This window comes from Paramormyrops kingsleyae, chromosome 3 (genome assembly GCF_048594095.1).
Source record: "Paramormyrops kingsleyae isolate MSU_618 chromosome 3, PKINGS_0.4, whole genome shotgun sequence".
Lineage (NCBI taxonomy): Eukaryota > Metazoa > Chordata > Actinopteri > Osteoglossiformes > Mormyridae > Paramormyrops > Paramormyrops kingsleyae.
Genome location: NC_132799.1, coordinates 23,550,015 through 23,577,210, shown reverse-complemented (window position 1 = coordinate 23,577,210; position 27,196 = coordinate 23,550,015). Strand labels below are relative to the sequence as shown.

Sequence of the window (27,196 nt, the reverse complement as noted above, 5' to 3'; positions counted from 1 at the left end):
CATAACCATTGGGCCCTTAGACAAGGTCTTTAATCCCTGAAAAATGCTCCAAGGGACTCTGGGAAACGGCTCAGCCTGCACTCAGACCCTAAGCTTCACTCTCACCACTATGTGTGTGTGTTACGCGTTTGTATGTTTTAAAAGGACCACATGATGGGATATCTGATAACTAACACACTCCTTTGTAGCTGTTCAAACGGCTCCTAAAGTTTCATTTCACTATTGATGTTGCTGTCTTTGCTGGGGGTCAGAGGATGCTGGTGAACAAGTGGAGCTCCTTCATCAAGAGCCGTCTGATCTGTTCAATGCCGGGATCCAACGGCATGGGCACACATTTTGACAAGCTAGGTAACACGGGCAGCCTGATGGTGGATGTCATCTCTTTGGCGTTTGAGTAACTGCTCATAGATCTGCTTTGACCTTAGTGGATGAGTGAGAAGCACAGCAGGTACAGCCAGACTCCCTCTGTGCAGACAAATCTCCTGAAGAGCAGCGCCCCCTTGGGGAATTTTTATGGTGCTACGCTGTCTGAGACAAGCTAGCCCTGAAGCTTGCCCAGGGTTCCAGGTGGGCATCAACTAGCCCATGGGATCTGCAGATCTGCAGACCTCTGTTCCGACGGGAGTCTGTGCATGTGTCTTTGCAGAGGACGTGTTTATGCTGAAGATGAAGGACGAGATGAATCGGGAGATATTCAGCCTGTTCAGCACCATAAGGTCAATCTGTCCAAGACCTGTTCAAGCGGCACTTTGGGTCAGGTCAGTGTCTTCACAGCAGTGCTAGATGTTTGACATCTTCTGGTTACACAGGGATATATTTCACATCCCATCTTCATATCTCCATATTTCCAGAGCTAGAATCCTGAGGCTTGTAAAACACAGTTTTTTACCCTTTATGACCCTGGCATAGCAGGAGGTCAAGTCCCCGGTAACATGTCCAGTTGGTTATCTTATCTGAGGGCTGTGACCCCTCACACCCCCAGAGAGAGTGAGCAGTGATGGCGGTCTGTAATCCTCACCCTCTGGACCCGTAAATAAACACTTGCTGACGTGTGTCATAAAAGTCCACCCAGACCCGGTCTGCAGCATATTGACCTACTCTGACCTCTGTGGCTGCAGGTGCATGGCTCTTGCGCCCTCTTCTCACTGCAGCAACGTGTTCAGGGGCTATGGCGTGTGTGTGTATGTCATGGAGGACATCTGAGAGGCCTTCAACGGGTTGTACAGTATGTGCACCGGGAGTGACCGGAGCACCACTGGACTGCTTTCAAGGGGAAGATCCCATACCCACGACCTGGATTGGTAAAATGGCAGGGTCTTCAGTGGGAAGAGATGGTCTGCTTAGCCCTGCAGGCCAAATGAGGCCTGCCTGTCTGTCTGCTTGTCAGTCTGCCTGCATGCCTGCTCATATAATTCCTTATTCCCACATTATTCGCCTAGGTATCATGGTAATGTCCGGACTGGGTCATTCTAAAAAGGTTTTTTTGCTTCAGGAAACCAGAAAATCAGGGTATATAGCTGCGGATGTAAGTAACCGTAGTTGTAAGTGATCAAGACAATCATGTGGTGGTTGGTTTGTGAACCTACCTGTGCCTGATTTGTAATCGGACCTGAACCCTGGACCTGGAGCCCTGAGCCAGCCTCTGACACTGAGCTTAAGCCCTCGATGTTACTATGGCACCTGTTTGTGGAATGACAGTAAACAATACCATGGCACCTGTTTGTGGGCTGGCTATAAACCCTCTATGTTACCATGGCACCTGTTTGTGGACTGATCATGCCACAATGGCACATCTCCGTTGGCCTGAAGGTGACCTCTGACCTTCTCCACACAGCCTCCCATCTCTCACTCTTCCTACTGTTTCATGTCCTCAACTAACGTTGTCGCGGAGTCTCTGTTAGGTAGCTGAGGGCAACCATACTGAAAAGGACAGTATATAAAAGTAAACTAAATACGAACTAGGGTGAATTTTAAGCAAAGTAGTGACTGGCGTGTGATTCACAGTATCCTACAAAAGGGATCCCACGACCCTGGCGATGTCTCATCTTGGCATCTTGTGCATGGGCAGGAGCAGAGGTGTGAGTCCTGTCCGGCTGAGCAGAGAGTAGGGACAGAGTCACTCTGACAAAAAAAAAGATGGTCAGATGGGCTTGTCTCCAGACCCTTACGAGGGAAACTGGATCAGCCCACTACAGGCTCATGTCCCAGGTGGGAATCTCCTGACCTGTATTAGTTCAGCTAAATATCCAGTTGTATGACTGTGCTAAATCCAATATAAACAAGTCACCTTCTGTGTAGCTGCTGGGTTATTGATGTATTATTAGAATCAATGTAGGATTAACGTACCATCAAGCCTTGCCGGTTAAATGAGTCACAAGGGACATGTGAAAGGGAGCCACATGGAGGTCAGGGCAGGGAGGTGTGTGGCTCAGTGGGTCAGAACCCTGTGCCTGTGATTGGAAGGTTGCCAGTTTAAATCCCAGGGTCAGTAGAGTGATGTCACCATTGTCACTGGGTAGTCAAGAGTGGGTGGTCAGGACTGGGGAGTCAGTAGTAGGTTTTCAGGACTGGGTGGTCAGGAGCAGGTAGTGAGGTGTTTGGTGTAGTGGGTAGTGAGGAGAGGGTAGTCAGGTCTGTGTAGTGAGGAATGGGCGGTCTGGACTGGGCTGTCAGGGCAACATGATACGGAGGAAACGTCAGAACTAAATGTAGGAACAGCATCACAAACAGTTGACTTCATTTTAATATCCCTTTTTGCATAATTGTGCATTTTCATGTAGTCCCCCCTTTTTACAGACAATGCTGATGTGTTTAATATAATGACAATTTACAACAAAGGGACCAGCTATGGGATAGGTACCTCTGGAAGGGTTACAGGTGTTCATGTTCTGCTCAGGTGCGTCTGTCTGTGTGTGACGATGATGTGAGATTTTTGGAACAAGCAGCGGCGACCCAGAATGAGTACTAAGCCAGATCAAAATCAGGATGAGGATCAGATAACTCTCAATGGCATGCTCTGAATTGTTTGTCTTATTTCATAGTTTCATAAAAAAAAAAGTTTTACCTTCAGCAACAGCTGTATGTTGGTTCTAGGCTGGGGGTGACCCAGGTGAGGGTCCACCAGACCTCTACGGGCCAACAGGTGCAGACTGCTGCCAGGCATGAGACCCATAGTGCGCCTGGGACAGCCTCACCTGCTCTAGGTACTACCCCACCAGCCTCTTCTTGAAAAGGTAAGAGAGATCTTTGTCATATTGCCTCTTGAGTTTATGGTTAGCTTTAAGATTAGCATTAGGGTTATGGTTAGCATTAAGATTATGGTTAGTATTAGGGTTACAGTTAGCATTAACATTACGGTTAGCATTAAGGTTATAATTAGGGTTAAGATTAGCAATAATGTTACGGTTAGGATTGAGGTTAGGATTGGCATTTGGATTAATGTTACAGTTTTGGTTGTCATCAAGGTTAGGTTTAGCGTAAGGGTTAACATTAAGTTTATGGTCACCATTTCGGATTACCATTAGGGTTATGGTTACAATTAATGTTATGGTTAGCATTATCTTTACAGTTAGCATTAAGGTTAGGTTTAGCATTTGCATTAGCATTAAGTTTACTGTCAGTATTAAGGTTAGGTTTAGCATTGTGGTTAGCATTGGGGTTCGGGTTAGCATTAAGGTTAGGGTTAGCATTAGAATTAGCATTAGGGTTACGGTTGGATTATGGTTAGCATTAGGGTTATGATAAGTATCAAGGTTAGATTTTAGCTTTAGGGTTAACATTAGGGTTATGATTAGTATTAGGTTTAGTATTAGTATTGTGCAATTTCACCTCACACTCTACATGATAACACCAGCCATCGACATGTGTTTGGGTCATTCCCTACATTCACACTTCCTAAAATGATGAAGTACTGTGCACTAAGCCTCCAGAAATCCTTAGCAGAAAGGCAGTTGTAAATAATGAGGAGGTGAGCATTTGCCCTCTGTACATGAGTGGTATGTGAGTGTACAGTTTGTGGTATTCTGGTGTGGTATATGAGTGTATATGAAGGTTATATACCTGTGAAAGGACTGTCTTCTTTATCTGAGAGTGTTATATGAGTATATATGAAGGTTATGTACCCATGAAGGGGCTGTCCTCTTTATATGAGTGTGGTATGTGAAGGTTATATACCTGTGACGGGGTTGTCCTCATTACATGAGTGGTATATGAGTGTATATGAAGGTTATATACCCATAAAAGGGCTGTCCTCATTACATGAGTGTGGTATATTAAGGTTATATATCCGTGATGGGGCTGTCCTCTTTACATGAGTGGTGTATGAGTGTATGTGAAGGTTATATACTCATGACGGGGCTGTCCTCATTTCATGAGTGTGGTATATTTAGGTTATATACCCGTGACGGGGCTGTCCTCTTTACATGAGTGGTGTATGAGTGTATATGAAGGTTATATACCCATGACGGGGCTGTCCTCATTTCATGAGTGTGGTATATTTAGGTTATATACCCGTGATGGGGCTGTCCTCTTTACATGAGTGGTGTATGAGTGTATGAGTGTATGTGAAGGTTATATACCCATGACGGGATTGTCCTCATTACATGAGTGTGGTATATTAAGGTTATATACCCGTGACGGGGCTGTCCTCTTTACATGAGTGATGTATGAGTGTATATGAAGGTTATATACCCATGATGGGGTTGACCTCATTACCTGAGTGGTATATGAGTGTATATGAAGGTTATATACCCATAAAAGGACTGTCCTCATTATGTGAGAGTGGTGTGTGAGTGTATATGAAGGTTTTATACCTGTGAAGGGGCTGTCCTCTCTAAGGGAAGCCTGATCTTTAGTTGCTCTGATGAGGAAATTGGCATTGATATAGCAATCAACACTACACCGATATCATCTGACTCTGGGGAAATGGTCCTCGATCCCTGGAGGAGGTAGTGCAGTGTATCTATATCATGATAATAAAACAATGGTGGTTATTTACATTACCATGATAATAACAGTCTAATTTCAACAAATAAAACTTATTCAAACCTCTTTAAATTTACAAGTAGCTGAAAAACAACAGTAATTACAGTGTAATGAAAAATAATATTTAAAAAATTTATGTAATATTCATTTGACATTAAAAACTGGTGCAGAATCGTAATGAATTTGGCCTGTTGTTTGTGTAAAATGTGCTTTCGTCCTCTGACCTGTGTTCTATTTAAAGTTCTTCTGCCGAAATATTCCGGAGACACAAACAGTACAGAGTGTTGAGGGTAGAGCGCTCTCTCATATGCATAACAACAGCTAAAACAATGCAGGCCGTGCTCTGCTTAGTCCACTGCCGGAGATCACTTATCATCCAAGGCAATCTGAAGCCACCTTGCATTTCACGCTGCGCTGCCTGCTGCATTGTGGGTCGTGGATCCCGTCCGTTGCCATGGAGAGAAACCTGTTTGTTCCCACAGGGGAGCAGCAAGAGCAAGCTGATGAAAAACTGGTGTATGGAGTGGAAAACAACAGCACTTTGCTTGAATGCCGTCCAAGATCACCTCAGGCCAAAGTGCTTTGGTTCAAACACAGGGGCACTGCCAAGGATGAGGTAGGATTTTCACTGGTGCTCTATTTTTGGAGGGCTTGGCAACTCTTTGGAGACTGAGTCAAAGCTTAATGTTTGCAGTGATGTCTTAATGATACTTGAGAAATGGGCCTCTTAGCAGTGTGTGGGGGATGGGCCCCTGGATGATGTCAGAGGGATGGGTATCCAGGTGATGTCAAAGAGAAGGGATTCCAGGCGATCTCAGAGGGATGGGCTTCCGGCTGATGTTAGAAGAATGGGCATCCAGAATATCAGAGGGATGGGCTTCCAGGTGATGTCAGAGGCATGGGCCTCCAGAGGGATGTGTTAGTGTGTAGATGGCACTGTCTCCAACCACCTTCCTCAGATGCAAACAGACAGCCACATGGCCAAGATCACTCACGGTTTGCTGTTCTTCTGGGTGCTCCTGACTGACTCTGGGACCTACAAGTGCCTCACAGCAGAACACTGCTTCATCTGCCAGTCTACCGAGATCATTCTCTGTGTGCTGGAAGTAGAGAGCATTTGGGAGACACTGTGGCAAAGGAGGCCTGAAGCCTGGAAAGGGGGCCCGAGGCCAGTAAAGGGGGCCCGAGGCTAGGAAAGGGGGCCCGAGGCTAGGAAAGGGGGCCCGAGGCTAGGAAGGGGGGCCCGAGACCAGGAAAGGGGGCCCGAGGCTAGGAAAGGGGGCCCGAGGCCAGGAAAGGGGGCCCGAGGCTAGGAAAGGGGGCCTGAGGCTAGAAAAGGGGGCCCAAGACCAGGAAAGGGGGCCCGAGGCTAGGAAAGGGGGCCCGAGGCCAGGAAAGGGGGCCTGAGACCAGGAAAGGGGGCCCGAGACCAGGAAAGGGGGCCCGAGGCTAGGAAGGACCCTGGAAATATGCTCCTGCTCCCCACCCTCAAGCTGAGGTTCCTAGAATTCCACAATCTCCTTGGCTGAGAAGGTTTCTTCAGGGTGGAGGAGTACGAAAGTGCAATATGACAAGCCAAAAAAGATGCTTGTAAGTGAGATGGCAGACCACGCCACTGTAAACATTTTTAGAAATTTGTAAAAACTTTTAGCAAGTTAATGAATCCCGGCTTTTCCACAGTATGTACTGTATGGGCAGCACGTCTTTTGCAATATACATCGCGACAGCGTTTGTCGTCGCCTTCCATCGTGCCCCATTCTTATCATATGGCACACAATTCGAAAACGTGTCAGGGACGGTTGCTTGCTTAACTTTGGATGTTGTGCTGGTGCTGCGGCTATTTTCATTTCGCTGGGAGCTGCACTTCTCCCACTCCGCTGCGTGCCTCTGCTTTAGGTGCTGAAATAAATTTGTCGTGCTGCTTCCTTTGGTTGCAACAGTTTTTAAACAGACTTTGCAACGGGGACTTGTTTGGTCAGTGTCCGACGGCGCAAAACCGCACCAATTCCATATTACAGATGTAGCAACACCTTTCTTGGGCACAAGCTCCAGCTTTTCCCCTGTTGTTGCCATGTTGTTTGTGAATCCGCTACAGTGTTTGGGTGCGCGCGCTAATATACCCGTGAAGGACGGTGCGTCGCATTAGTTCCGCTCTTGGCGCTCGCGTGTAAAATAAGTAATAAAATCGATTTTCATAAAAACACATCATCCTGAACTATAAATTCGAATTAATCTATAAAATCCATGTATCGCCCACCTCTAAATGTATATGGTGTTTTAATCATAATTTTTAAAAGAATAATAATTAGTTGAAAAAATATTTCTTATTAGTAATTTTTTTATCAATTACTAGACATTTCAGGGGACCCCATTAGAATTACAGGTGACCCCACATGGGGTCTGGAGAGTTTCCTGCATTGAACACATAAATACCCCCCTCCCCACCACCTTTCCCCACCTCCAAGGCTACAATGAGTAGTAAATTCAAAGAAGAAACAAGGAATCAGAAAGAATTCAGGAAATTTCTAGTTTCCCGAACCTCACTTGTGGGTTTCTGGTCATGTTAGGTTTATATAAATTATATATCAATCCATCCACAAACGGGTGAACAGAAAACTCATTGCTTTTAAATATGGAAACCGTTCCTTGTTCCATCTTTGTTCTTCCGGGTATTCAAGCATAAATCTGATATTTGCCCTATGACTGATGACACTTATAAATGTGATGCACATACAGCCGACGTTTTAATGTAACAACATTATTTGGAAGGTAACAGACATGGCAGAACAGAGGAGGGTGCCGAGCGAACATGCTTGCTTGCTTACGTGTTTGAATATTTAATATTGGAATGATGACACTTCTGATGTGAATGAGTGCAACGGCGTCCCCGATATACAACAGGGTGAAGTTCAGGACAGACAAATGATATGCTTAAAAAAACACCCGGCTAGCTGAGCGCTTGGCTAAAACGCCAGCATCTGTCTGTTAAGCGCTTGGGGCCCTGCACGGCATTCTACCACTGCTTTGGAGAGCAGTAACTGACCCCGGGCTATCAGCGGAGCCCCCCGTTAATTGACTGAACAGCAGCTGACCTCTGGAGAGCAGTCACTGACCCCGGGCTATCAGCGGAGCCCCCCGTTAATTGACTGAACAGCAGCTGACCTCTGGAGAGCAGTCACTGACCCCGGGCTATCAGCGGAGCCCCCCGTTAATTGACTGAACAGCAGCTGACCTCTGGAGAGCAGTCACTGACCCCGGGCTATCAGCGGAGCCCCCCGTTAGTTGACTGAACAGCAGCTGACCTCTGGGGAGCAGTAACTGACCCCGGGCTATCAGCGGAGCCCCCCGTTAGTTGACTGAACAGCAGCTGACCTCTGGGGAGCAGTCACTGACCCCGGGCTATCAGCGGAGCCCCCCGTTAGTTGACTGAACAGCAGCTGACCTCTGGGGAGCAGTCACTGACCCCGGGCTATCAGCGGAGCCCCCCGTTAGTTGACTGAACAGCAGCTGACCTCTGGGGAGCAGTAACTGACCCCGGGCTATCAGCGGAGCACCCCGTTAGTTGACTGAACAGCAGCTGACCCCTGGCCTACTGGCCGGCGTCTCACTGCGGGAGAACCAGCTGCCATGTACAGTAGATGTCGTAAGTCATCAATATTTAACCTGTGACTCGATCCGCTTGGAAACGGCGTGGCACCCCCAATGATCCACACCTTGACGTGCCCCAGGGCTTGGTGAAGGTTATACCCAGGGATAGCATCCCAGCGTGAAAGCCACACCAGTGGCCCCTGGTTCATGTTCCTCCTCCCGTAGGATGCTGGCTTCTTCTAGGACTTTCTTTGTTCCGCTGCCATACACTTAGAGGTCGCTCTTTGGTGCGTGAAGGCATGCTAATGCAGTTAGCCTCATTGTCAAGTGCTGATGAAGACATACACCGCCCTCAAGTAGACCGAGGCCTGCCCTTTATTCGTCTTTGGCCCTGCGACCATTGCCGGGATCCCGTATGCTATCTTTCTGCAAATCTTTCTGCTGATGATGTAACAAAGGATTGCTCTGCCTCTGGGAAATACCAAACACTTTACTGCACCTATGTCTGTGAACAGTGAGTACAGGTACAGGTCAGCGGACTGGGTGCCACATTCAATCTGAATAGTTACAAAAAACCAAAAACAACACACTGTCACTGTTACTGCTGGTCCGCCCCCATGTTGCTGTTGCTCCGCCCCATGTTGCCCCGCCCCCATGTTGCTGTTGCTCCGCCCCATGCTGATGTTGCCCCGCCCCCATGTTGCTGTTGCTCCGCCCCCATGTTACCCCGCCCACATGTTGATGTTGCCCCGCCCCCATGCTGCTGTTGCTCCGCCCCATGTTGCCCGCCCCATGTTGCTCTTGCCCCGCCTCCCATGTTGCTGCTTGCCCGCCTCCATGTTGCTGTTGCTCCGCCCAATGTTGCCCCGCCCCCATGTTGCTGTTGCCCCGCTTCCCATGTTGCTGCTTGCCCGCCTCCATGTTGCTGTTGCTCCGCCCAATGTTGCCCCGCCCCCATGTTGCTGTTGCCCCGCTTCCCATGTTGCTGCTTGCCCGCCCCCATGTTGCTGTTGCCCAGCCCCTGCCCCTGAGCCCCTGCTGGTGTGTATGATTACATGTTTAATGGCAGGGCCCTGTCAGCAGCAGGACCGAGCCACATCAGGGTCAGAATCTCTGCAGTTATTCCGAGGCCCATCTTGTTTTACACCTCTTAAATTATACAGCGCTTTGTCTAGACCTTCACTACTGCATTATTTCTAATGCAAGATGTGGAAATATGTTCTAAGTCCATTATGCTCAGGCCTGAAGCTTTGTGTCCTTCTGTGGGGAACTGAGGGTTACCGGATGGCTTTGCAGGTTCTTGGATCGGTCCGGTCCTTAGCCTTCCTGTAAAACTTCCTGTGACACTGTCATCCTGAACGTTGGCTATATGGCACACTTCCTGTAGCACAACATAACTGTCATAAACACACTTCCTGTAGCGCATCATAACTGTCATAAACACACTTCCTGTAGCGCAACATAACTGTCATAAACACACTTCCTGTAGCGCATCATAACTGTCATAAACACACTTCCTGTAGCGCAACATAACTGTCATAAACACACTTCCTGTAGCGCATCATAACTGTCATAAACACACTTCCTGTAGCGCATCATAACTGTCATAAACACACTTCCTGTAGCGCATCATAACTGTCATAAACACACTTTTAGTTACGCATCACTATTGTCTTTAAATACTCATTCTTTTAAAAGGCCCAGCTATTTCCATTAAACTTCCTTTTCACTGCATCACCTTGTGTGAACCTGTGGAGTAGCAAATAGTGATGAAAGTAATGATTAATTATGGCTGTACCCTGTCCACCACCAAAATCCTGTGAGATGAGACGATCCGTCGTCACCGTGTCCTACGCTTTAATCGACTAACTAGATCTCCCACGAGGAATCTGAAATTGCTTTAGAAGTCCTTTAGCAGCAAGGATCGGGTTTTAGGCCTGTTTAGACATTACTTTATACCAGGGTTCTTTAAATCTGGCCCTCGATTTCAAATCCAGGCCATTTTTTCAGTTCTCTCAGGTAGATAGTTTAATAATTACTGATGCTGATTGGTCAGAGGCTTCACACCTGACTGACAGGTAAAGGAAGGCTGGAAAATTAGCAGTGCTCAGACCTTAAGGACCGTGATTTGAATAGCCCTGCTTTAAACAGCATTATGAAGCTGTGATCAATTTTTGCATGATGATGGGAGGGGAGATGGTGGAGTGAGCTGATCAACCATGACCAATAAAGTTCATAATGCAGTGAACAGCATTCCCACCTGTGGGTCCCAGGCTTCAAGTAAACACTCATGGAACAGGACAGGACAGGACAGGACAGCATAGGATAGGATAGGATAGGACAGGACAGCATAAGATAGGACAGGACAGGACAGCATAAGATAGGACAGGACAGGACAGCATAAGATAAGACAGGACAGGATTTGATAGGTTATTCATGCCCATGGGGAAATTCTCTCTTCATCTACACCATCATGCTCTCCATGAGACACACAAACTCAAATACAGGTGAGAGCAGACTTGGGGGTCGCAGCCCGGGGTCAGCCAACATGCAGTGCCCCTGCAGTAAATTAAGGAAATTTAATGAATTATTTTTATATTGGTAATTTGATGAGAAATTAAGCAGAAGCAAATAAAATACAAAAATATGAACAAAGCTTAAAGAAACTACTATACAGTGTATGATTTGATCTTAAATATACACTTGTACCTTTAAATGTCTAGTAACTTTCCAGCCTGCATGTGTAAAATTTGCCATCATTTGTTGTCAAATGACAGAGGTTTGCAGCTCAGCAGAATCTGGTGTTCATCTGCTGCAGGATCTCACGTGCAGGATCTCACATGCAGGATCTCACATGCTTCCTCTGCTGCAGGATCTCACATGCTTTGTGTGCTGCAGGATCTCAGATACTTCTGGTGCAGGATCTCTAATGCTTGGTCAGGTGCACGATTTGAGATCTGCTGCAGTATCTCAAACGCATCCGCTGTAGGATCTCAGATGAACGACAGTCACGTGTCTCCTTAGCGACCAGCCCTCTGGCAAATAGGACAAGGCAGCCGGCTGATCCTGTCCGACTGTGCTCCCAACGTATCAAGCGGCTCAGGGGGTGAGTGACGCCATAGCGGTGGCGTGCGGAGCAGGGACACTGCGGCTTTAAGGGGAACTTTACGGCGGTCTGCTGATGGTGGCGTGAAACGGACGTGTGCTGGGCAGATAGAGTGTGGCAGCTGTACGCAGAGGGGAGGCTGCTGACGATGTGATAGGTGGACGCGTTATCACATTCAAGGTGGGTGACTTTTTATATCTCTGCGAACCTAGAGGTCGCTCTGCACGTCCGACTGTGAATATGCATATTTAACAATTATGCGCTTTTTGCGGCTTTTCAAACTCTCCTACTGCTATAATCTTTAAGTCACATATATATCTCCTTATGGAGGGTTTTTTTCCACGCAGGTGACTATTTAAATTTAATGAAGCTGGCAGAGCCAGTTATATCGGGTTACTGTATTCATTACGGCCTGACCTTGCTCTGCAGACAGAAAGACTACCTGCACTGTCCTCGCAAGCCAACAGGTGTGCTCTCTTTTGATACATATTACATATGATTTATATATGGTTTTAAATGACCGCGCAGCTTATTAAAAAAAACCGTTTAGGACCGCTAACTATTAATGTCTTTGGAGAATGAATCTTAATTCTTACATGAGCAGACGATAAATAACGTACCCAATTGCTTATTGATCATAGTAGGAGCCGTGACGAAGTCAGTGGTTAGACACACTTGAGCAGAGCATGGGGGTGACCTGCCCGACCTACGTGTGGATGTTCTTTAAAGGTGTTTCCCTTTAGTAGTTGTCTGAGAAAGTACTTGAAATAGTCCTGTGAAAGAGCTACTTAAACACACTAGGCTTGAATGAAAAAAATGTATTAATATTACTGAAAAGAAAGAATTAATGAATAGTATTTTATTCAGTAATATCTTTTCAGTTGTAAACGCGATTAATCACTGATGATCTCCGTATACAAGGCGGACTGTAAGTTCTTCTATCAAAGCTATGCTGCTGCATCCCGTATCTTCTACATACTATACTTCTGGATTGGAAGCACGGTCTGACGGTGCAGCACGGCGCGCAGCTCTAACCACCCGCGCGACTCACAGGAGTACCGTGACGTCATATGGGGAGGCAGGGCTTGCAGATCCCACGCTTCCTGTTAGGGATTTCTCTCTAGCAATGCTGTGATCAGTCAGGGCTTTTGGGTTAATACACTGCCTTTTTTTTCTTTAATAGCTGTCAGCTTACTGGCGAAAAGCTCATCAGTGGCAGTTTCTTGGCATCCTGTACTGAGGGGGCTGCTGTTTCTGTATCTGCGGGGCCAGCAGTGAAAGACAATCATGAAGAATGACTTTTCGATGTTTTCTTCTTTGGACAGAAATACTTGCGTTTGCATATTTTGATGCTATGTAATGTTGGCAGGATATAACTGAAAGTTATAACACTTCAATGCTTTATTGTGCCATCTTTGTTTCATTTTCTTCAGGCAATGCCAGATTCAGTTTAGTTTGGCTCCTCTTTAAAGTTTTGTCACATACACAAACATACACTGTACATGTGAGCAGTTAAGGATTGTGGTTGAACGGAAACACGAAATGCAAATAAAACAGCATAAAATATAATAATAAATAAGATAAAAACAAAACTGTAAAATATGACTGTTAAAATAGACATGCAAGGATATCAGTAACTGTTAAATGAGGAGGAAATTAAACAGTGGAATGGTCTGAAGTGTACAGAGTGGTGTGTTAGCTGAAGGAGGATTCCTGTAGTCATCGGGCCCCTTCACTAGGGGGCGATGTCCCTGTCAGCTGAACTTACAGCTTTATGAGAGTGACGACTGAAGTGCGAGGCTTCCTTGCCACCAGTGTCTCGCTTAGCTCTCCTTCATTGGACTGCCTACTGGATAATCATCCTGATCATGCAGCTAGACTTAGTTTAAGGGTCCCAGCTCAGCGTCCTAACTTTTTCTCCAAAGGCTGGCATTAAACTAAGTGGATTATGGCCTGCTGTCTGACCTGGGTGGCTGTAATAAAGAAGCAGGTATGGCTGTCAGGTCACTCCACTCTGAGCTGTGGGCAGCATGTGCTGGATGCCTTAAAGCTAAAAACAGTGGTGCTGAGACGAGATTCCAAGCTTTATTGTCACGTGTTCGGAGGAGCACAGTGAGTTATAGGGGAGGGGACAGGTGCATTAGAGGACAGCAGGACAGATGGCAGCGTGATACAGGACAGACAGAAGTATTATAAGAATGAGTAAACAATAAGTAAAATAAAAATATACCTCAGAATAGTAAAATAATAAACTGCAAGGTGGAATATTAATAGTGTGCAGTATAATAACATTTTAAAGTTAAAAACTGGCAAAAATCATTGTACAATAATTTTTTTTACAACTGTAGGAGTCAAATCTAGTGATTATATACACAAATTTCAAAATGGTGCTCTGAGTTGTGAGCAGCCCTAAGGTCTATTATAGTGTATAACAGTCCACTGGGATTTACTTTAACTTGCTCTTTACTTTACCCGTTGTCTCCACCCCCCATACTGTGCTGTGTTATTGTACTTTACAGGGGTGAAAACCCTCCCCTGTCACTCACTGTCTGCGTGTCGCCCCCCTGATCCAGGGGGAACATTATCGCATGCTGCTGTATACCTGTATATTAGGGTTCCCCAGGTCTGGTCCTGGGGGGCAGTCTGCATCGCAGTTTGTAGACCACTCTGCTGAAATGCACCTATTCAGCTCAGCTGCCAGGTTAACTGGCGTTTCCCTGCGCAGCTGGGTGTGGGCAGGGGGGTTGCTAGAGATTTTGGGCCCCATGAAAGCATATCATATTAGGCCCCCCAGTCCAAACCAATCCAGTTATTTTCCTAATTTTTTAGGGCCCCTGTCACTCAGGGGCCCTTGGAATCGTCCTAGCTTTCCTCCCCCTTACGGCGCCCCTGGGTGTGGGTATCTGAAAATGTCCTGCAGGTCCCAGCATATTAACGCCATCTGAAGGCTTGCATCACTGCTAGACAGTCTTGTTAGTGGCTGGCCAGTGATTTCAACTGGAGTCCTTACCCATGAACTCCGTTTATGTGTGTGTTCTAAGCTGTTTCTGTGTCTCTGTATCCTCTCTGTATCATCCAAACCTGCTGTTCATTTACAGGCAAATTTTGGAGGAAGAATGGGCTAAACCGGTCTCATAAGAATCACTGAGAAGAGGAAAGGGAGGGGAGCATAAAATATGTATATAATAAAATTCAATGAAAGAGAATTTTAGGATATTTGTCCGCCAGATTTAACCGCTATTGGATCGGATCGTGACAAAGAAGACCGTGTAGTTGCATTTGACGCAATTTCATTGAATTTCTGGCGTGGTTAGTTATTTCTCTCGTATACAGGCAGGTGTCACGGCGCATCCGCTGCAGGTTTTTTTTTTTTTTTTAGCGAAATGTCCCTTTAAAGCGGCCGTCCGTCTGAGGCGGATCATGCGCGGTGCTGGGGACTGGGACAGGCTCCGTAACCTCCATGCACATCAGAAGCGGTGCGGGAGCCTGCCGGAGATGCATCGGCGGGTACCTTAGGATGCACGGCGGGCGGAGCGGCGCCACCGCATCGGTGCACCGGGGGACGGCCACCGGCGTGTCCTTTTAAAAGGGACCTGGCATGGGCAACGAAACGAGCGCAGAGGGCGGGGAAGGGGATCTCCCCGGATTACCGGGAGGCAGCGGGGGCTCTGATCACATCCCCGCAGGAGCGGAGGCGATCGCGGAGGACGGGAGGCGAACCGCGGCGGCACGGAGCTGCCCGCCGCACAGGCATGTCGCCTCGTCCCCCTCTGGCAGGGCAGGAGCTCACACCCTTACGCGGTGGCACCCATTTACGTCCCCCTATTTACCTGACACGGGAGCCCGGGCGAGGGATCGGTGCTGATCGCCGCGCTGTATCCCCAGTGCGGCAATCGGGGGGAAGGGGGCTGCCTCTGGGAAGCAGTAAATTACCGAAACTGACAGAGGATGCAATTCACATCCTTTCATAGGGAGATTAGGGTTCAGGGCAGACGCCTGCGATTTTCTTTTATCATCCGTCTGCATTGCATCTGGAGTAAAATGCATTTTGAGTATGGTGAATATGTGGGGTATAATGTAGCCTATATAGAGTGTAGTGCATGTAGAATAGAATGTATATATGGTGTGTTTATATTCTCCCAAATAAACATGCTGAATTAGCCAGATGCAAAAAGACGGTCAAGTTTAGGCGACGTAAAAATGCATTTGCGTGGACTTGAGTCGTTCTGCGTGAAAAACGGCATATTTTTCACGGATGTGGGGCAAAATGATTTTATGAGAGATTGAGTAAGACGTGTGTGGGGTAAAAGAGCACCGATCCGGCTCATATGGTGCGCATAACTTCAACCTGCATGGATTAGCGGCTCGTAGCAGGGCTGCGAGATGTAGCGTCGGTCTGTCATTGAAATGCTGGGGTTTTCACTTCGGGAAGTTTGCGTGTGTATGCAGATTGCTGCATCCATGGAATGACCTCCCGTGGACGTATCTTCAGCTTGTATTACCGTCCGTGTGGCAAACACTGAGCTTCTCCTGGCAGCCAAGGATCAATAGCCTTTCTCTGAGCTGGAGTGGCTGTCTGTGGGGTTGAAGGCAGAGGCTAAAAACAGCCGGAGGCTTCCGGTGTGCAGTTAACCTGTAAGCTGGCCTCTCCTTCACAGCTGCCATATTTCGATAAGCCTGTGTGGTGTCCAAGAGCCATGCTGTGTATTTTCAGTCATCTAGGGATTTCTCAGTGAAGGTGACGGCACACACTCTCTCGCGGAAGTGACCCGTGGCAGGTTCTGTGAAGCAGAACTGGGCGGGGATTCAGACCCACTATAGCATGTGCTATGGTGACACAGAAACCTTAAATTACTGAAACACATGCAAATATAATATAACTTAAAAATATAAATTATATATAGGCAAGAAATGAGGCCGGCAGAATGAGGTTAATTGGGGGAGTTCCACTTACTTTAATATGGCGCTTTAGAATCATTGTAGGGAATTTGGGAAAGTAGTGTTACCTACTGATCTTAATTTCTGTTGAAATGTTGTGTGTAAAATGTCATTCGTTGTTAAATGTTAGGCTAGAGAAGCACTTGCAGTGTTTTAAGGTTTTGAAGCTTTGAAGTGTGTCTCAGCCTGTCACTAATGACACGGGGGCTTTCTGTTCTTCTGTCCTTTCAGGGAGTCAGATGCAGACGTAACACACCGAGCCCAGCTCCCTGGACGTGCACCTGCCCCAGGGCCTTCTGGGATCAGTAAAAGTCAGACAATCGATGCCTTGAGGTCAGGTCTAGCAGCCAGGCAGGGCTCGCCGGGGAGGAGTCCTTCATCTGTCACGGTTTTGGAGTCGCGTTCTGATCCACAAGGGCGTGAGGAACCCAGGAAAACCATGTTTTCCTCAAATTTCCTGAGTGGGGCCAACCCCCTCAGCGCCATGTCGTCCGCAGTGAATAAGCTCAGCCTGTTTGGGGATGAGGAGGCGCAGAAGGAGGCCAAGGATGAAGAAGGCGGGATGAAGCAGAAGGCTGATCCGAAGCCTCATCAGCAGCAGGCCCCACAGCAGGGCTCCCCCAGAAGGACTGGGCCCAAGAAGCCAGGAGCCAGCAAAGATGGAACTGAACAGCTCAAGGATAAGCAGCAAGGCCCTGGTCCCCCCCCGGCGGGGCCAGCCGGCGCAGGGCCACAACCACCAGGGCCGTCGGTTTGCCCCATCTGCAAGTCCACCCAGCTGAACCTGCACACGCAGGAAGAGCCCAACCACAGCACCTGCACGCAGTGTCAGGCCGTGGTGTGCAGCCTGTGTGGCTTCAGCCCTCCTGGCTCCGCGGTAAGAGCCTTAAAGCGCCAGTACGTCAAGCCAGGTTGGGGGTGTCCCAGGAAAGTCAGAGCACTGTGGGGGGCAACATCTCACATACCAGTACGGAAATCTAAGCTGGTTAAACTGGATGTTGCAAGTTGCTCTCTTGAGAAAATCAGGGGCCTGTATCACAATGCTGCATTTCTTGCTTAGCCGGATTACTTGTCTGATTTAAGGTACCCTAGTTTACATGGACTTTATCTTTATTCACTTCCATTTAGCTCTGACTACCTTAAATCTGATGTTATCCAGCTACACAGGAAATCTTGTTTTGTGATGCTAGCCCCAGATGTCTACATTATTATTGCTGTCACTCTTCCTATTCTTCTTCGTCTTCTTCTTCTTATTCTTATTAGTATTATTATTAGTATTAGTATTAGTATTAGTATTATTACTACTACTACTACTACTACTACTTGAATACTGGCTCCTACATTGGGGTAATGGTCTTTGCATTTTGGGCCTGTTGTCTCCTTGCGTCCCCTGAGCACCTTTTCTTTATGTGCTGCTGAGGCGAAGCATCATTGGCGCATCATTAGCACAACATGTTTGGATGTTTGACTTTAATTTTACTTACTGTGAATACTGCCTGAGTACAACTGATTTACTGTGAATACTGCCTATGTAGGGCTAATTTACTGTGAATACTGCCTTAGTGTAGCCGATTTGCTGTGAATGCTGCCTGAGTACAACTGACTTACTGTGAATACTGCCTGAGTACAGCTGATTTACTGTGAATACAGCCTGAGTACAACTGATTTACTGTGAATACTGCCTATGTAGGGCAAATTAACTGTGAATACTACCTGAGTATAGCCGATTTGCTGTAAATGCTGCCTGAGTACAACTGATTTACTGTGAATACTGCCTGAGTAGCATAGAGTAGAGAGAGAGAAGATGGCTAGATAGCTGGTCAGCAGAACATGCTGCTTAAGTATCTCCTAAATAAGGAATGTGTTAAATATTTAGTGACTGTTTGTGGCCAACAGGGTGCCTCCAGACCTCGGGGGCCCAGACAAATGCATGGCTTGGGTGCCGGTAAACACTGCCACTACTTTTAGGTCCTTGCAGCATAGTTTACAATTTTTTGTCCTTTACCAGTAAATGTTGATAGAAAATACAAAACACAAATATAGGCTTGTTTTTTTACATGAAAGCTAATTATGAAAATAATTAAAATATTAATAATATTTTGTATTGCAATGAAAAATGTCTTAATAGAAATGAGTGTACGTCACGAGAGCCGCATAATTTCAATGTGCAATGGCCCAGATTTTTAGCTTGCTTGTTTAATTTGGTCCTGGTGCCCCCCCCCCCCCCCTTATCTTTTATTGTACATCAGCAAAGTCTGAGCAGGCATGGGTACCAAGATGCACATGAGTGGCTGTAAAACGCAGGATGAGGGAATGAGTGAATCAAATCTGTTGCCTTTCAACGTAGATGAACAACCATCATTCATGAGAGACTGTTTCATTGCTGGTGACCAGGCAGCCTACTCTGGCTGGTGCATCTCTGAAGTGCGATTTCCCCTGATACACTAATCACATCAGTACTCCCTAGTCACTGCAGATGTAATGAGGTCGTAAATTCATAATAAGTGTAGTTATGGCTTCAGGCTGATAAGAAATAATAGTTTGTGTGAAGATTGCGATCCATTGGAAGATGCTGTCTTATCAAGTGCCAGTGTGTAAATTGAAATTGTTTCTCTGGATTGTGGGTGTGGAGGCCACTGTACTACCTGTTTCACTGACTATAAAATTGCGGTGTACTTTTGCAGGTTAAGGAGTGGCTCTGTCTCAACTGCCAGATGCAGAGAGCTCTCGGAGGTATGGAACCTCCAGGCCCACCTCCAATGAAGGCTCAGCAACAGCCTCCCAAGCAGACCTCTGCATTGGCCTCCACCACCATCAAGCAAGCCCCTGTAATGGAGCAGGCTGTAAAGCCAGAACCTGGCAAGACCACAGATAGCGAAAAGCCCTCGCTGGCTAAGCAGGAAGTCTTAACACAGCCGGGGCAGCCAGGATCTCCAAGAGCACGGAAAGGGTCTGTTTCCACTGAGTTGGACCCTTCCAAATCTAAGAAACCAGCAGACCAAACTCCAGCTGGGAAGAAGCTAGATCCCCAGCTGCCAGCACCAGCCTCAGCTAAGGACCATACCAAGCCTTTACAGCCACAGCAGTCACCAGGCCAGCACCCGGCAGCGGAGGCCCCAAGTGGGATGCCAAAAGTAGATCCCAAGGCAGGCCATCCATTGCAGGACCCAGGGAAATTTCAACAGTTGCCAAAGGGCGGCCAGGGTCCTCCTGCCAAATCTACACCTCCACCACAGGCTCCGCCTCCTAAGGAGGAGTCTGGTTTCTTTGGTCTGAGTTTTGGTGGTTTGACTGAGGCATCCAAACAGTTCACTGCCCCACAGCCGCCTGCTGAGTCAGTAACCGGGAAGTTGTTTGGGTTTGCTGGTTTCACAGAGTCACCCAAACCTCAGCCCACTGCCCCACAGCCGGTTGCAGAGTCAGTCACTGGGAAGTTGTTTGGGTTTGGAGGAACCACAGAGTCCCCAAAAACTCAGCCCACTGCCCCAGAGCCAGCTGCAGAGTCAGTTACTGGGAAGTTGTTTGGGTTTGGAGGAACCGCAGAGTTCCCCAAAACTCAGGCCAATGCCTCGCAGTCAGCTACAGAGTCGATAACTGGAAAATTGTTTGGGTTTGGAGGCACTACAGAGACCCCAAAAACTCAGCCCACTGCCCCACAGTCAGCTGCAGAGTCAATCACTGGGAAGTTGTTTGGAAGCACTACGGAGTCCCCTAAAACTCAGCCCACTGCACCAGAGTCAGCTGCAGAGTCGATCACTGGAAAATTGTTTGGGTTTGGAGGCACCACAGAGTCCCCAAAAACGCAGCCGACTGGGCAAAAATCAGCTGCAGAGTCAATCACTGGGAAGTTGTTTGGAGGCACCACTGAGACACCAAAAACTCAGCCCACTGCCCCACAGACAGCTGCAGAGTCAATAACTGAGAAGTTGTTTGGAGGCACCACTGAGACACCAAAAACTCAGCCCACTGCCCCACAGTCAGCTGCAGAGTCTGTTGCTGGGAAATTGTTTGGACTCAGTGGCACCAAGGAATCTCCAAAAACTCAGCCCAGTGACTCACAATCGCTTGCAGAGTCAGTCACGGGGAAATTGTTTGGATTTGGAGGCACCACAGAGTCCCCAAAAATTCTGCCCACTGGCCAACAGTCAGCTGCAGAGTCGATCACTGGGAAGTTGTTTGGAAGCAATACGGAGTCCCCAAAAACTCAGCCCACTGCTCAACAGTCAGCTGCAGAGTTGATCACTGGGAAGTTGTTTGGAAGCACTACGGAGTCCCCAAAGACTCAGCCCACTGCCTCACAGTCAGCCTCAGAGTCAATCACTGAGAAGTTGTCTGGAGGCACCACTGAGACACCAAAAACTCAGCCCACTGCCCCACAGTCAACTGCAGAGTCTGTTGGTGGGAAATTGTTTGGATTCAGTGGCACTAAGGAATCGCCGAAAATTCAGCCCAGTGACTCACAATCGGTGGCAGAGTCATTCACTGGGAAATTGTTTGGATTTGGAGGCACCACAGAGTCCCCTAAAATTCAGCCCACTGCCTCAGAGTCAGCTGTAGGGTCGATCACAGGAAAATTGTTTGGGTTTAGTGGCAGCAAAGAATCACCCAAACCTCAACCTGCTACCCCACAGCCAACAACAGAATCAATCACTGGGAAGTTGTTTGGGTTTGGAGGCACCATAGAGTCCCCAAAAACTGAACCCACTGCCCCCCAGTCAGCTGCAGAGGCAATAACTGGGAAGTTGCTTGGGTTTGGTGGCCCCAGAGAGTCTGCAAAAACTCAGCTTACTACCCCAGAGTTAGCCGCAGAGTCAGTCACTGGAAAGTTGTCAGGAAAAGGTGGACTCACTGAATCATCAACATCTCAGCCCACTAAATCACAGTTGGCTGCTGAGTCAGTCAGTGGAAAGTTGTCTGGGTTCAGTGACACCATGGAATACCCAGAAATTCAGCCCACTACCCCACGGTTAGCTGTAGAGTCAGTTACCGGTATGCTGTTTGGAGGCACCATGGAGTCTCCAAATACTCAGCCTGCTGTCCCGGAATCAGCTACAGAGTCAGTCACTGGGCTGTTGTTTGGAGGTACTACGGATTCCCCAAATACTCAACAAACTACCCGGGAGTCAGCTACACAGCTAGTTACCGAGGTGTTGCTTGGTGGCACCATGGAGTCCCAAAATGCTCAGCCTATTGACCTAGAACCAGCTACAGATCTAGTTACCGAGGTGTTGTTTGGAGGCACCACGGAGTCCCCAAATACTGAGCCTATTGCCACAGAACCAGCTACAGATCTAGTTACCAAGGTGTTGTTTGGAGGCACCACGGAGTCCCCAAATACTGAGTCTATTGTCACAGAGTCAGCTACAGAGCTAGTTACCGACGTGTTGCTTGGTAGCACCACGGAGTCCCCAAATACTGAGCCTATTGTTACAGAGTCAGCTACAGAGCTAGTTACCAAGGTGTTGTTTGGAGACACCACGGAGACCCCAAATACTGAGCCTATTGTCACAGAGTCAGCTACAGAGCTAGATACCGACGTGTTGCTTGGTAGCACCACGGAGTCCCCAAATACTGAGCCTATTGTCACAGAGTCAGCTACAGAGCTAGTTACCAAGGTGTTGTTTGGAGACACCACGGAGTCCCCAAATACTGAGCCTATTGTCACAGAGTCAGCTACAGAGCTAGATACCGACGTGTTGCTTGGTAGCACCACGGAGTCCCCAAATACTGAGCCTATTGTCACAGAGTCAGCTACAGAGCTAGATACCGACGTGTTGCTTGATAGCACCACGGAGTCCCCAAATACTGAGCCTATTGTCACAGAGTCAGCTACAGAACTAGTTACCGGGATGTTGTTTGGAGGCACCATGGAGTCCCCAAATACTGAGCTTATTGCTACAGAGCTAGTTCCTGAAGTTTTGCTTGGTGGCACCACGGAGTCCCCAAATACTGACCCTATTGTCCCAGAGTCAGATACAGAGCTAGTTACTGGAACATTGTTTAGAGGCACCACAGAGCCCCCAAATACTCAGTCTACTACCCAAGATTCAGCTAGAGAGTCAGAAAGTGGAAAGATATCTGGGTTCAGTGGCACCATGGAGTCCCAAGAAACTCAGCCTATTGCCTCATCTTCAGCTGTAGAGTTAGGTACCAGAAACTTGTTTACAGACACCACTGATGAGCCTTCTGATTCAAAGTTGGCTGTACAGTCTGGTACTGGAAAGTTGTTTGGAGGCATCGCTGAGTCTTCAGCAACTCAACCCAGTGCCCCGCAGTCGGTCGCAGAGTCGGTCACCGGAAAGTTGTTTGGATTTGGTGGCACTAAGGAATTGCCAAAAATTAAGCCCAATGACTCACAATCAGCTGCAGAGTCAATCACTGGGAAGTTGTTTGGAAGCACTACAGAGTCCCCAAACACTCAACCCACTACCCCACAGTCTGCTTCTGAGTTTGTCACTGGGAAATTGTTTGGATTCGGCAACACCAAGGAATCTCCAAAAACTCAGCTCAGTGACTCACAATCAGTTGCAGAGTCAGTGACTGGGAAGTTCTTTGGGTTTGGAGGCACCACAGAATCCTCAAAAACTCAATCCACAACCCCACAGTCAGCTGCAGAGTCAATCACTGGAAAGTTGTTTGGAAGCACCACTGACATACCAAAAACTCAACCCACTGCCCCACACTCAGCCACAGAGTCTGTCACTGGGAAATTGTTTGGATTTGGTGACACTAAGGAATCGTCAAAAACGCAATCCACAGCCCCACAATCAGTTGCAGAATCAGTCACTGGGAAGTTGTTTGGAAGCACTACAGAGTCCCGAAAAACTCAACCTACTGCCCCACAGTCTGCTTCTGAGTTTGTCACTGGGAAATTGTTTGGATTCGGCAACACCAAGGAATCGCCAAAAGCTCAGCTCAGTGACTCGCAATCAGTCGCAGAGTCAGTCACTGGGAAGTTATTTGGGTTTGGAGGCACCACAGAATCCTCAAAAACTCAATCCGCAACCCCACAGTCAGCTGCGGAGTCAATCACTGGGAAGTTGTTTGGAAGCACCACTGACATACCAAAAACTCAACCCACTGCCCCACACTCAGCCACAGAGTCTGTCACTGGGAAATTGTTTGGATTTGGTGATACTAAGGAATCGTCAAAAACACAATCCACAGCCCCACAATCAGTTGCAGAATCAGTCACTGGGAAGTTTTTTGGAAGCACTACAGAGTCCCCAAAAACTCAACCCACTGCCCCACCGTCTGCTGCAGAGTCTGTCACTGGGAAATTGTTTGGATTCAGTGACACAAAGGAATCACCTAAATCTCAGCCTAGTGAATCACAATCGGTGGCAGAGTCAGTCACTGGGAAGTTGTTTGGGCTTGGAGGCACCACAGAATCCCCAAAAACTCAACCCACTGCCCCTCAGTCAGCTGCAGAGTCTGTCACTGGGAAATTGTTTGGAGGCACCACTGAGACACCAAAAACTCAACCCACTGCCCCTCAGTCAGCTGCAGAGACTGTCACTGGGAAATTCTTTGGATTTGCTGGCACTAAGGAATCGCCAAAAACTCAGCCCAGTGATGCACAATCGGCGGCAGAGGCAGTCACTGGGAAGTTGTTTGGAGGCACCGTGGAGTCCTCAAAAATTCAGCCAACTGCCCCACAGCCAGCTGCCGAGTCAGTCACTGGGAAGTTATTTGGAGGCACCACTGAGACACTAAAAACTCAACCCACTGCCCCACAATCAGCAGCAGAGTCTGTCACAGGGAAATTGTTTGGATTTGGTGGCACAAAGGAGTCATCAATAACTCAGCCCAGTGACTCACAATCAGTTGCAGAGTCAGTCACTGGGAGGTTATTTGGGTTTGGAGTCACTACAGAGTCCCCAAAAACTCAACCCACAGCCTCAGAGTCAGCTTCAGAGTCGATCACAGGGAACTTGTTTGGAAGCACTACAGAGTCTCCAAACACTCACCCCACTGTCCCACATTCATCTGCAGAGTCAGTCACCGGGAAATTGTTTGGAGGCACCACTGAGCTACTTAAAACTCAATCAACTGTCCCACAGTCAACCGCAGAGTCTGTTACTGGGAAATTGTTTGGATTTGGTGGCACCAAGGAGTCATCAAAATCTCAGCCCAGTGACTCACAATCAGTTGCAGAGTCCATCACTGGGAAGTTTTTTGGGTTTGGTAGCACAAAAGAATCAAAAACTCAGCCCATGGACTCACAGTCTGTTGCAGATTCAGTCACCGGGAAGCTTTTTGGATTCAGTGGTACTAAGGAATCACCAAAAACTCAGCTCTCTGAATCACAATCGGTTGCAGCGTCAGTCAAAGGGAAATTATTTGGAGGTACCACAGAGTCCCCAAAGACCACTTCCCCACAGCCATCTGCAGAGTCAGTCACAGGGAAGTTGTTTGAAGGCACCATGGAGTCTGCGCAAACTGAGCCCACTGCCCCACAGCTGGCTGCAGAGTCGATCACCAGCAAGTTGTCTGGGTTTGGTGCCACTAAGGAATCACAAAAAACTCAGCCCACTGACTCACAGCAAGTTGCAGAGTCAATCACTGGAAAGTTGTTTGGGTTTGCAGGCACCACAGAGTCTGCAAAAACTCAGGCCACTGCCCCCCAGTCAGCTGCAGAGTCGATTACTGGGAAGTTGTTTGGAGGCACCACTGAGTCATCAAAAACTCAACCCACTGCCCCACAGTCAGCTGCAGAATCAATCACTGGGAAGTGGTTTGGAGGCACCACTGAGACACCAAAAACTCAACCCACTGCCCCTCAGTCAGCTGCAGAGACTGTCACAGGGAAATTGTTTGGATTCGCTGGCAACAAGGAATTGCCAAAAACTCAGCCCAGTGACACTCAATCGGCAGCAGAGGGAGTCACTGGGAAGTTGTTTGGAGGCACTGTGGAGTCTTCAAAAATTCAGCCGATTACCCCACAGCCAGCTGCAAAGTCAGTCACTGGGAAGTTGTTTGGAAGTACCACTGAGACACTAAAAACCCAACCCACATCCCCACAGCCAGCTGCAGAGTCGACCACTGGGAAGTTGTTTGGGTTTGGAGGCACAACTGAGTCTTCAAAATCTCAGTCTACTGCCCCCCAATCAGCTGCAGAGTCAGTCACAGCAAAATTTTTTGGATTCGGTGCCAGCAAAGAGTCACCTAAGCCTCAACCTGCTTCCCAACAATCGGCTGCAGAGCCAGTCACTGGGAAATTATTAGGGTTTGGTGGCATCACAGAGTCACACAAGACTCGACCTACTGCACCACAGACTTCTGACTCTGTGTCAGGAAAGATGTTTGGCTTTGGCTCTTCCATTTTCAGCTCTGCTTCCAACCTGATCTCCTCTGCTGTTCAGGATGAGCAACCAGCCCAGGCCTCCTCAAATGCACCTCCATCTTCCCTACAGGGTAAGGGTGCACCTCCCAAGGAAAAGAAACCCCTTCAGGAGAAAGTGGACAAACCTCTGGCAGAACGCTCAAATGTATCTACAACCTCTGCTCCACCTCCTAAATCCTCACCGTCCAACTGTCCGCTCTGCAAGGTGGCACTCAACATGGGCTCCAAGGATCCTCCCAATTATGATACCTGCACGGAATGCAAAAACACTGTGTGCAACCTCTGTGGATTTAACCCCATGCCTCACATCACAAAGGTAATGCAACTACATTTTTTTCAATTAATAATAGCAGACAAATGCTTTGCAATTAATGATAGTGGGAAAACGCTATGCAGTTACACAAAGCTGTTTATTTTTAATAGTTTCATAATGTTTCATTATCTACAAAATATCACTATCAAAATACTAGTATTAAGTTGAATTCCAAAATAATGATTATTAGCCTCAAAATGATAATTAATGGGCCTATGTAATGTCTTATCCGTCCCTCCATCTTCCTTCTGCTTTTCCTGCTTAAGTTCATTGTGTAATGTTTTATATTGAATTGATTTTCTTTTCGAGAAGCCTTGTTTTTGGAGCCTGCCATGAGATTCTGGTGTGCACTGTATGCCTAGGCTTTCACTTGGCTCGTGGCTTGTTTTATGCTTCTGAAAGTGCATCCTCATTCTACAGGCTGACTAAAGAATGCCAAGGTCCCTTTCAGCACACTTCTCATGTTTGTGGTCCTGCTTACGACAACAGCATGACACTTGAGTCTGTAATTCACTGTCTTCTGTTTCGCCTTCCTTTTTGGAATCCTAGACTTTGTATGTTTGCCTCATATGGTAATATTATGGTCAAATGATAGACCTGGTAGACACCGGTAACCCAAAGTGCTTCTTATGCACTGCACTGAGACTGGACAGCTTGAAATTTATTGATGCCATTCAATGAGTCTGTTTTCATGTAATAGTGGTAGATTGCTAGCTTAGCTAAGATCTGTTTGGAGATTGATTCCGGCTCATAATTTGTTTTGGCAGTCATACTCTCAAGTTACAAGTTTTTCATGGCTTCTCATGTCAGATACAACGGTAGTGCTCACTTGTGTCATCAGAAAATAGCTTTGTTTCCTGTGAAGATCTGTCACGTTTTGATCCCTGTGGAGGTATCAATAATGGCACTGAGCGTGTTACAT

At 47.5% G+C, this 27,196-nt stretch overlaps 1 protein-coding gene across 6 annotated transcripts in view; it reads left to right on the top strand.

The window, feature by feature from the left end:
• The first annotated feature begins 15,138 nt into the window (after positions 1–15,138).
• LOC111846157 (protein piccolo-like) overlaps positions 15,139–27,196 on the top strand; it is a 59,828-nt gene continuing 47,770 nt past the window's right edge. For all 6 annotated transcript variants that reach the window (XM_072709889.1, XM_072709888.1, XM_072709887.1 and 3 more), the window contains exons 1-3: positions 15,139–15,427; positions 16,847–17,492; positions 19,300–26,277. In XM_072709889.1, coding sequence (XP_072565990.1) covers positions 15,276–15,427; positions 16,847–17,492; positions 19,300–26,277 — 7,776 coding nt within the window. In that variant the 5' untranslated portion in view covers positions 15,139–15,275. The remainder of the gene's footprint in view (positions 15,428–16,846; positions 17,493–19,299; positions 26,278–27,196) is intronic.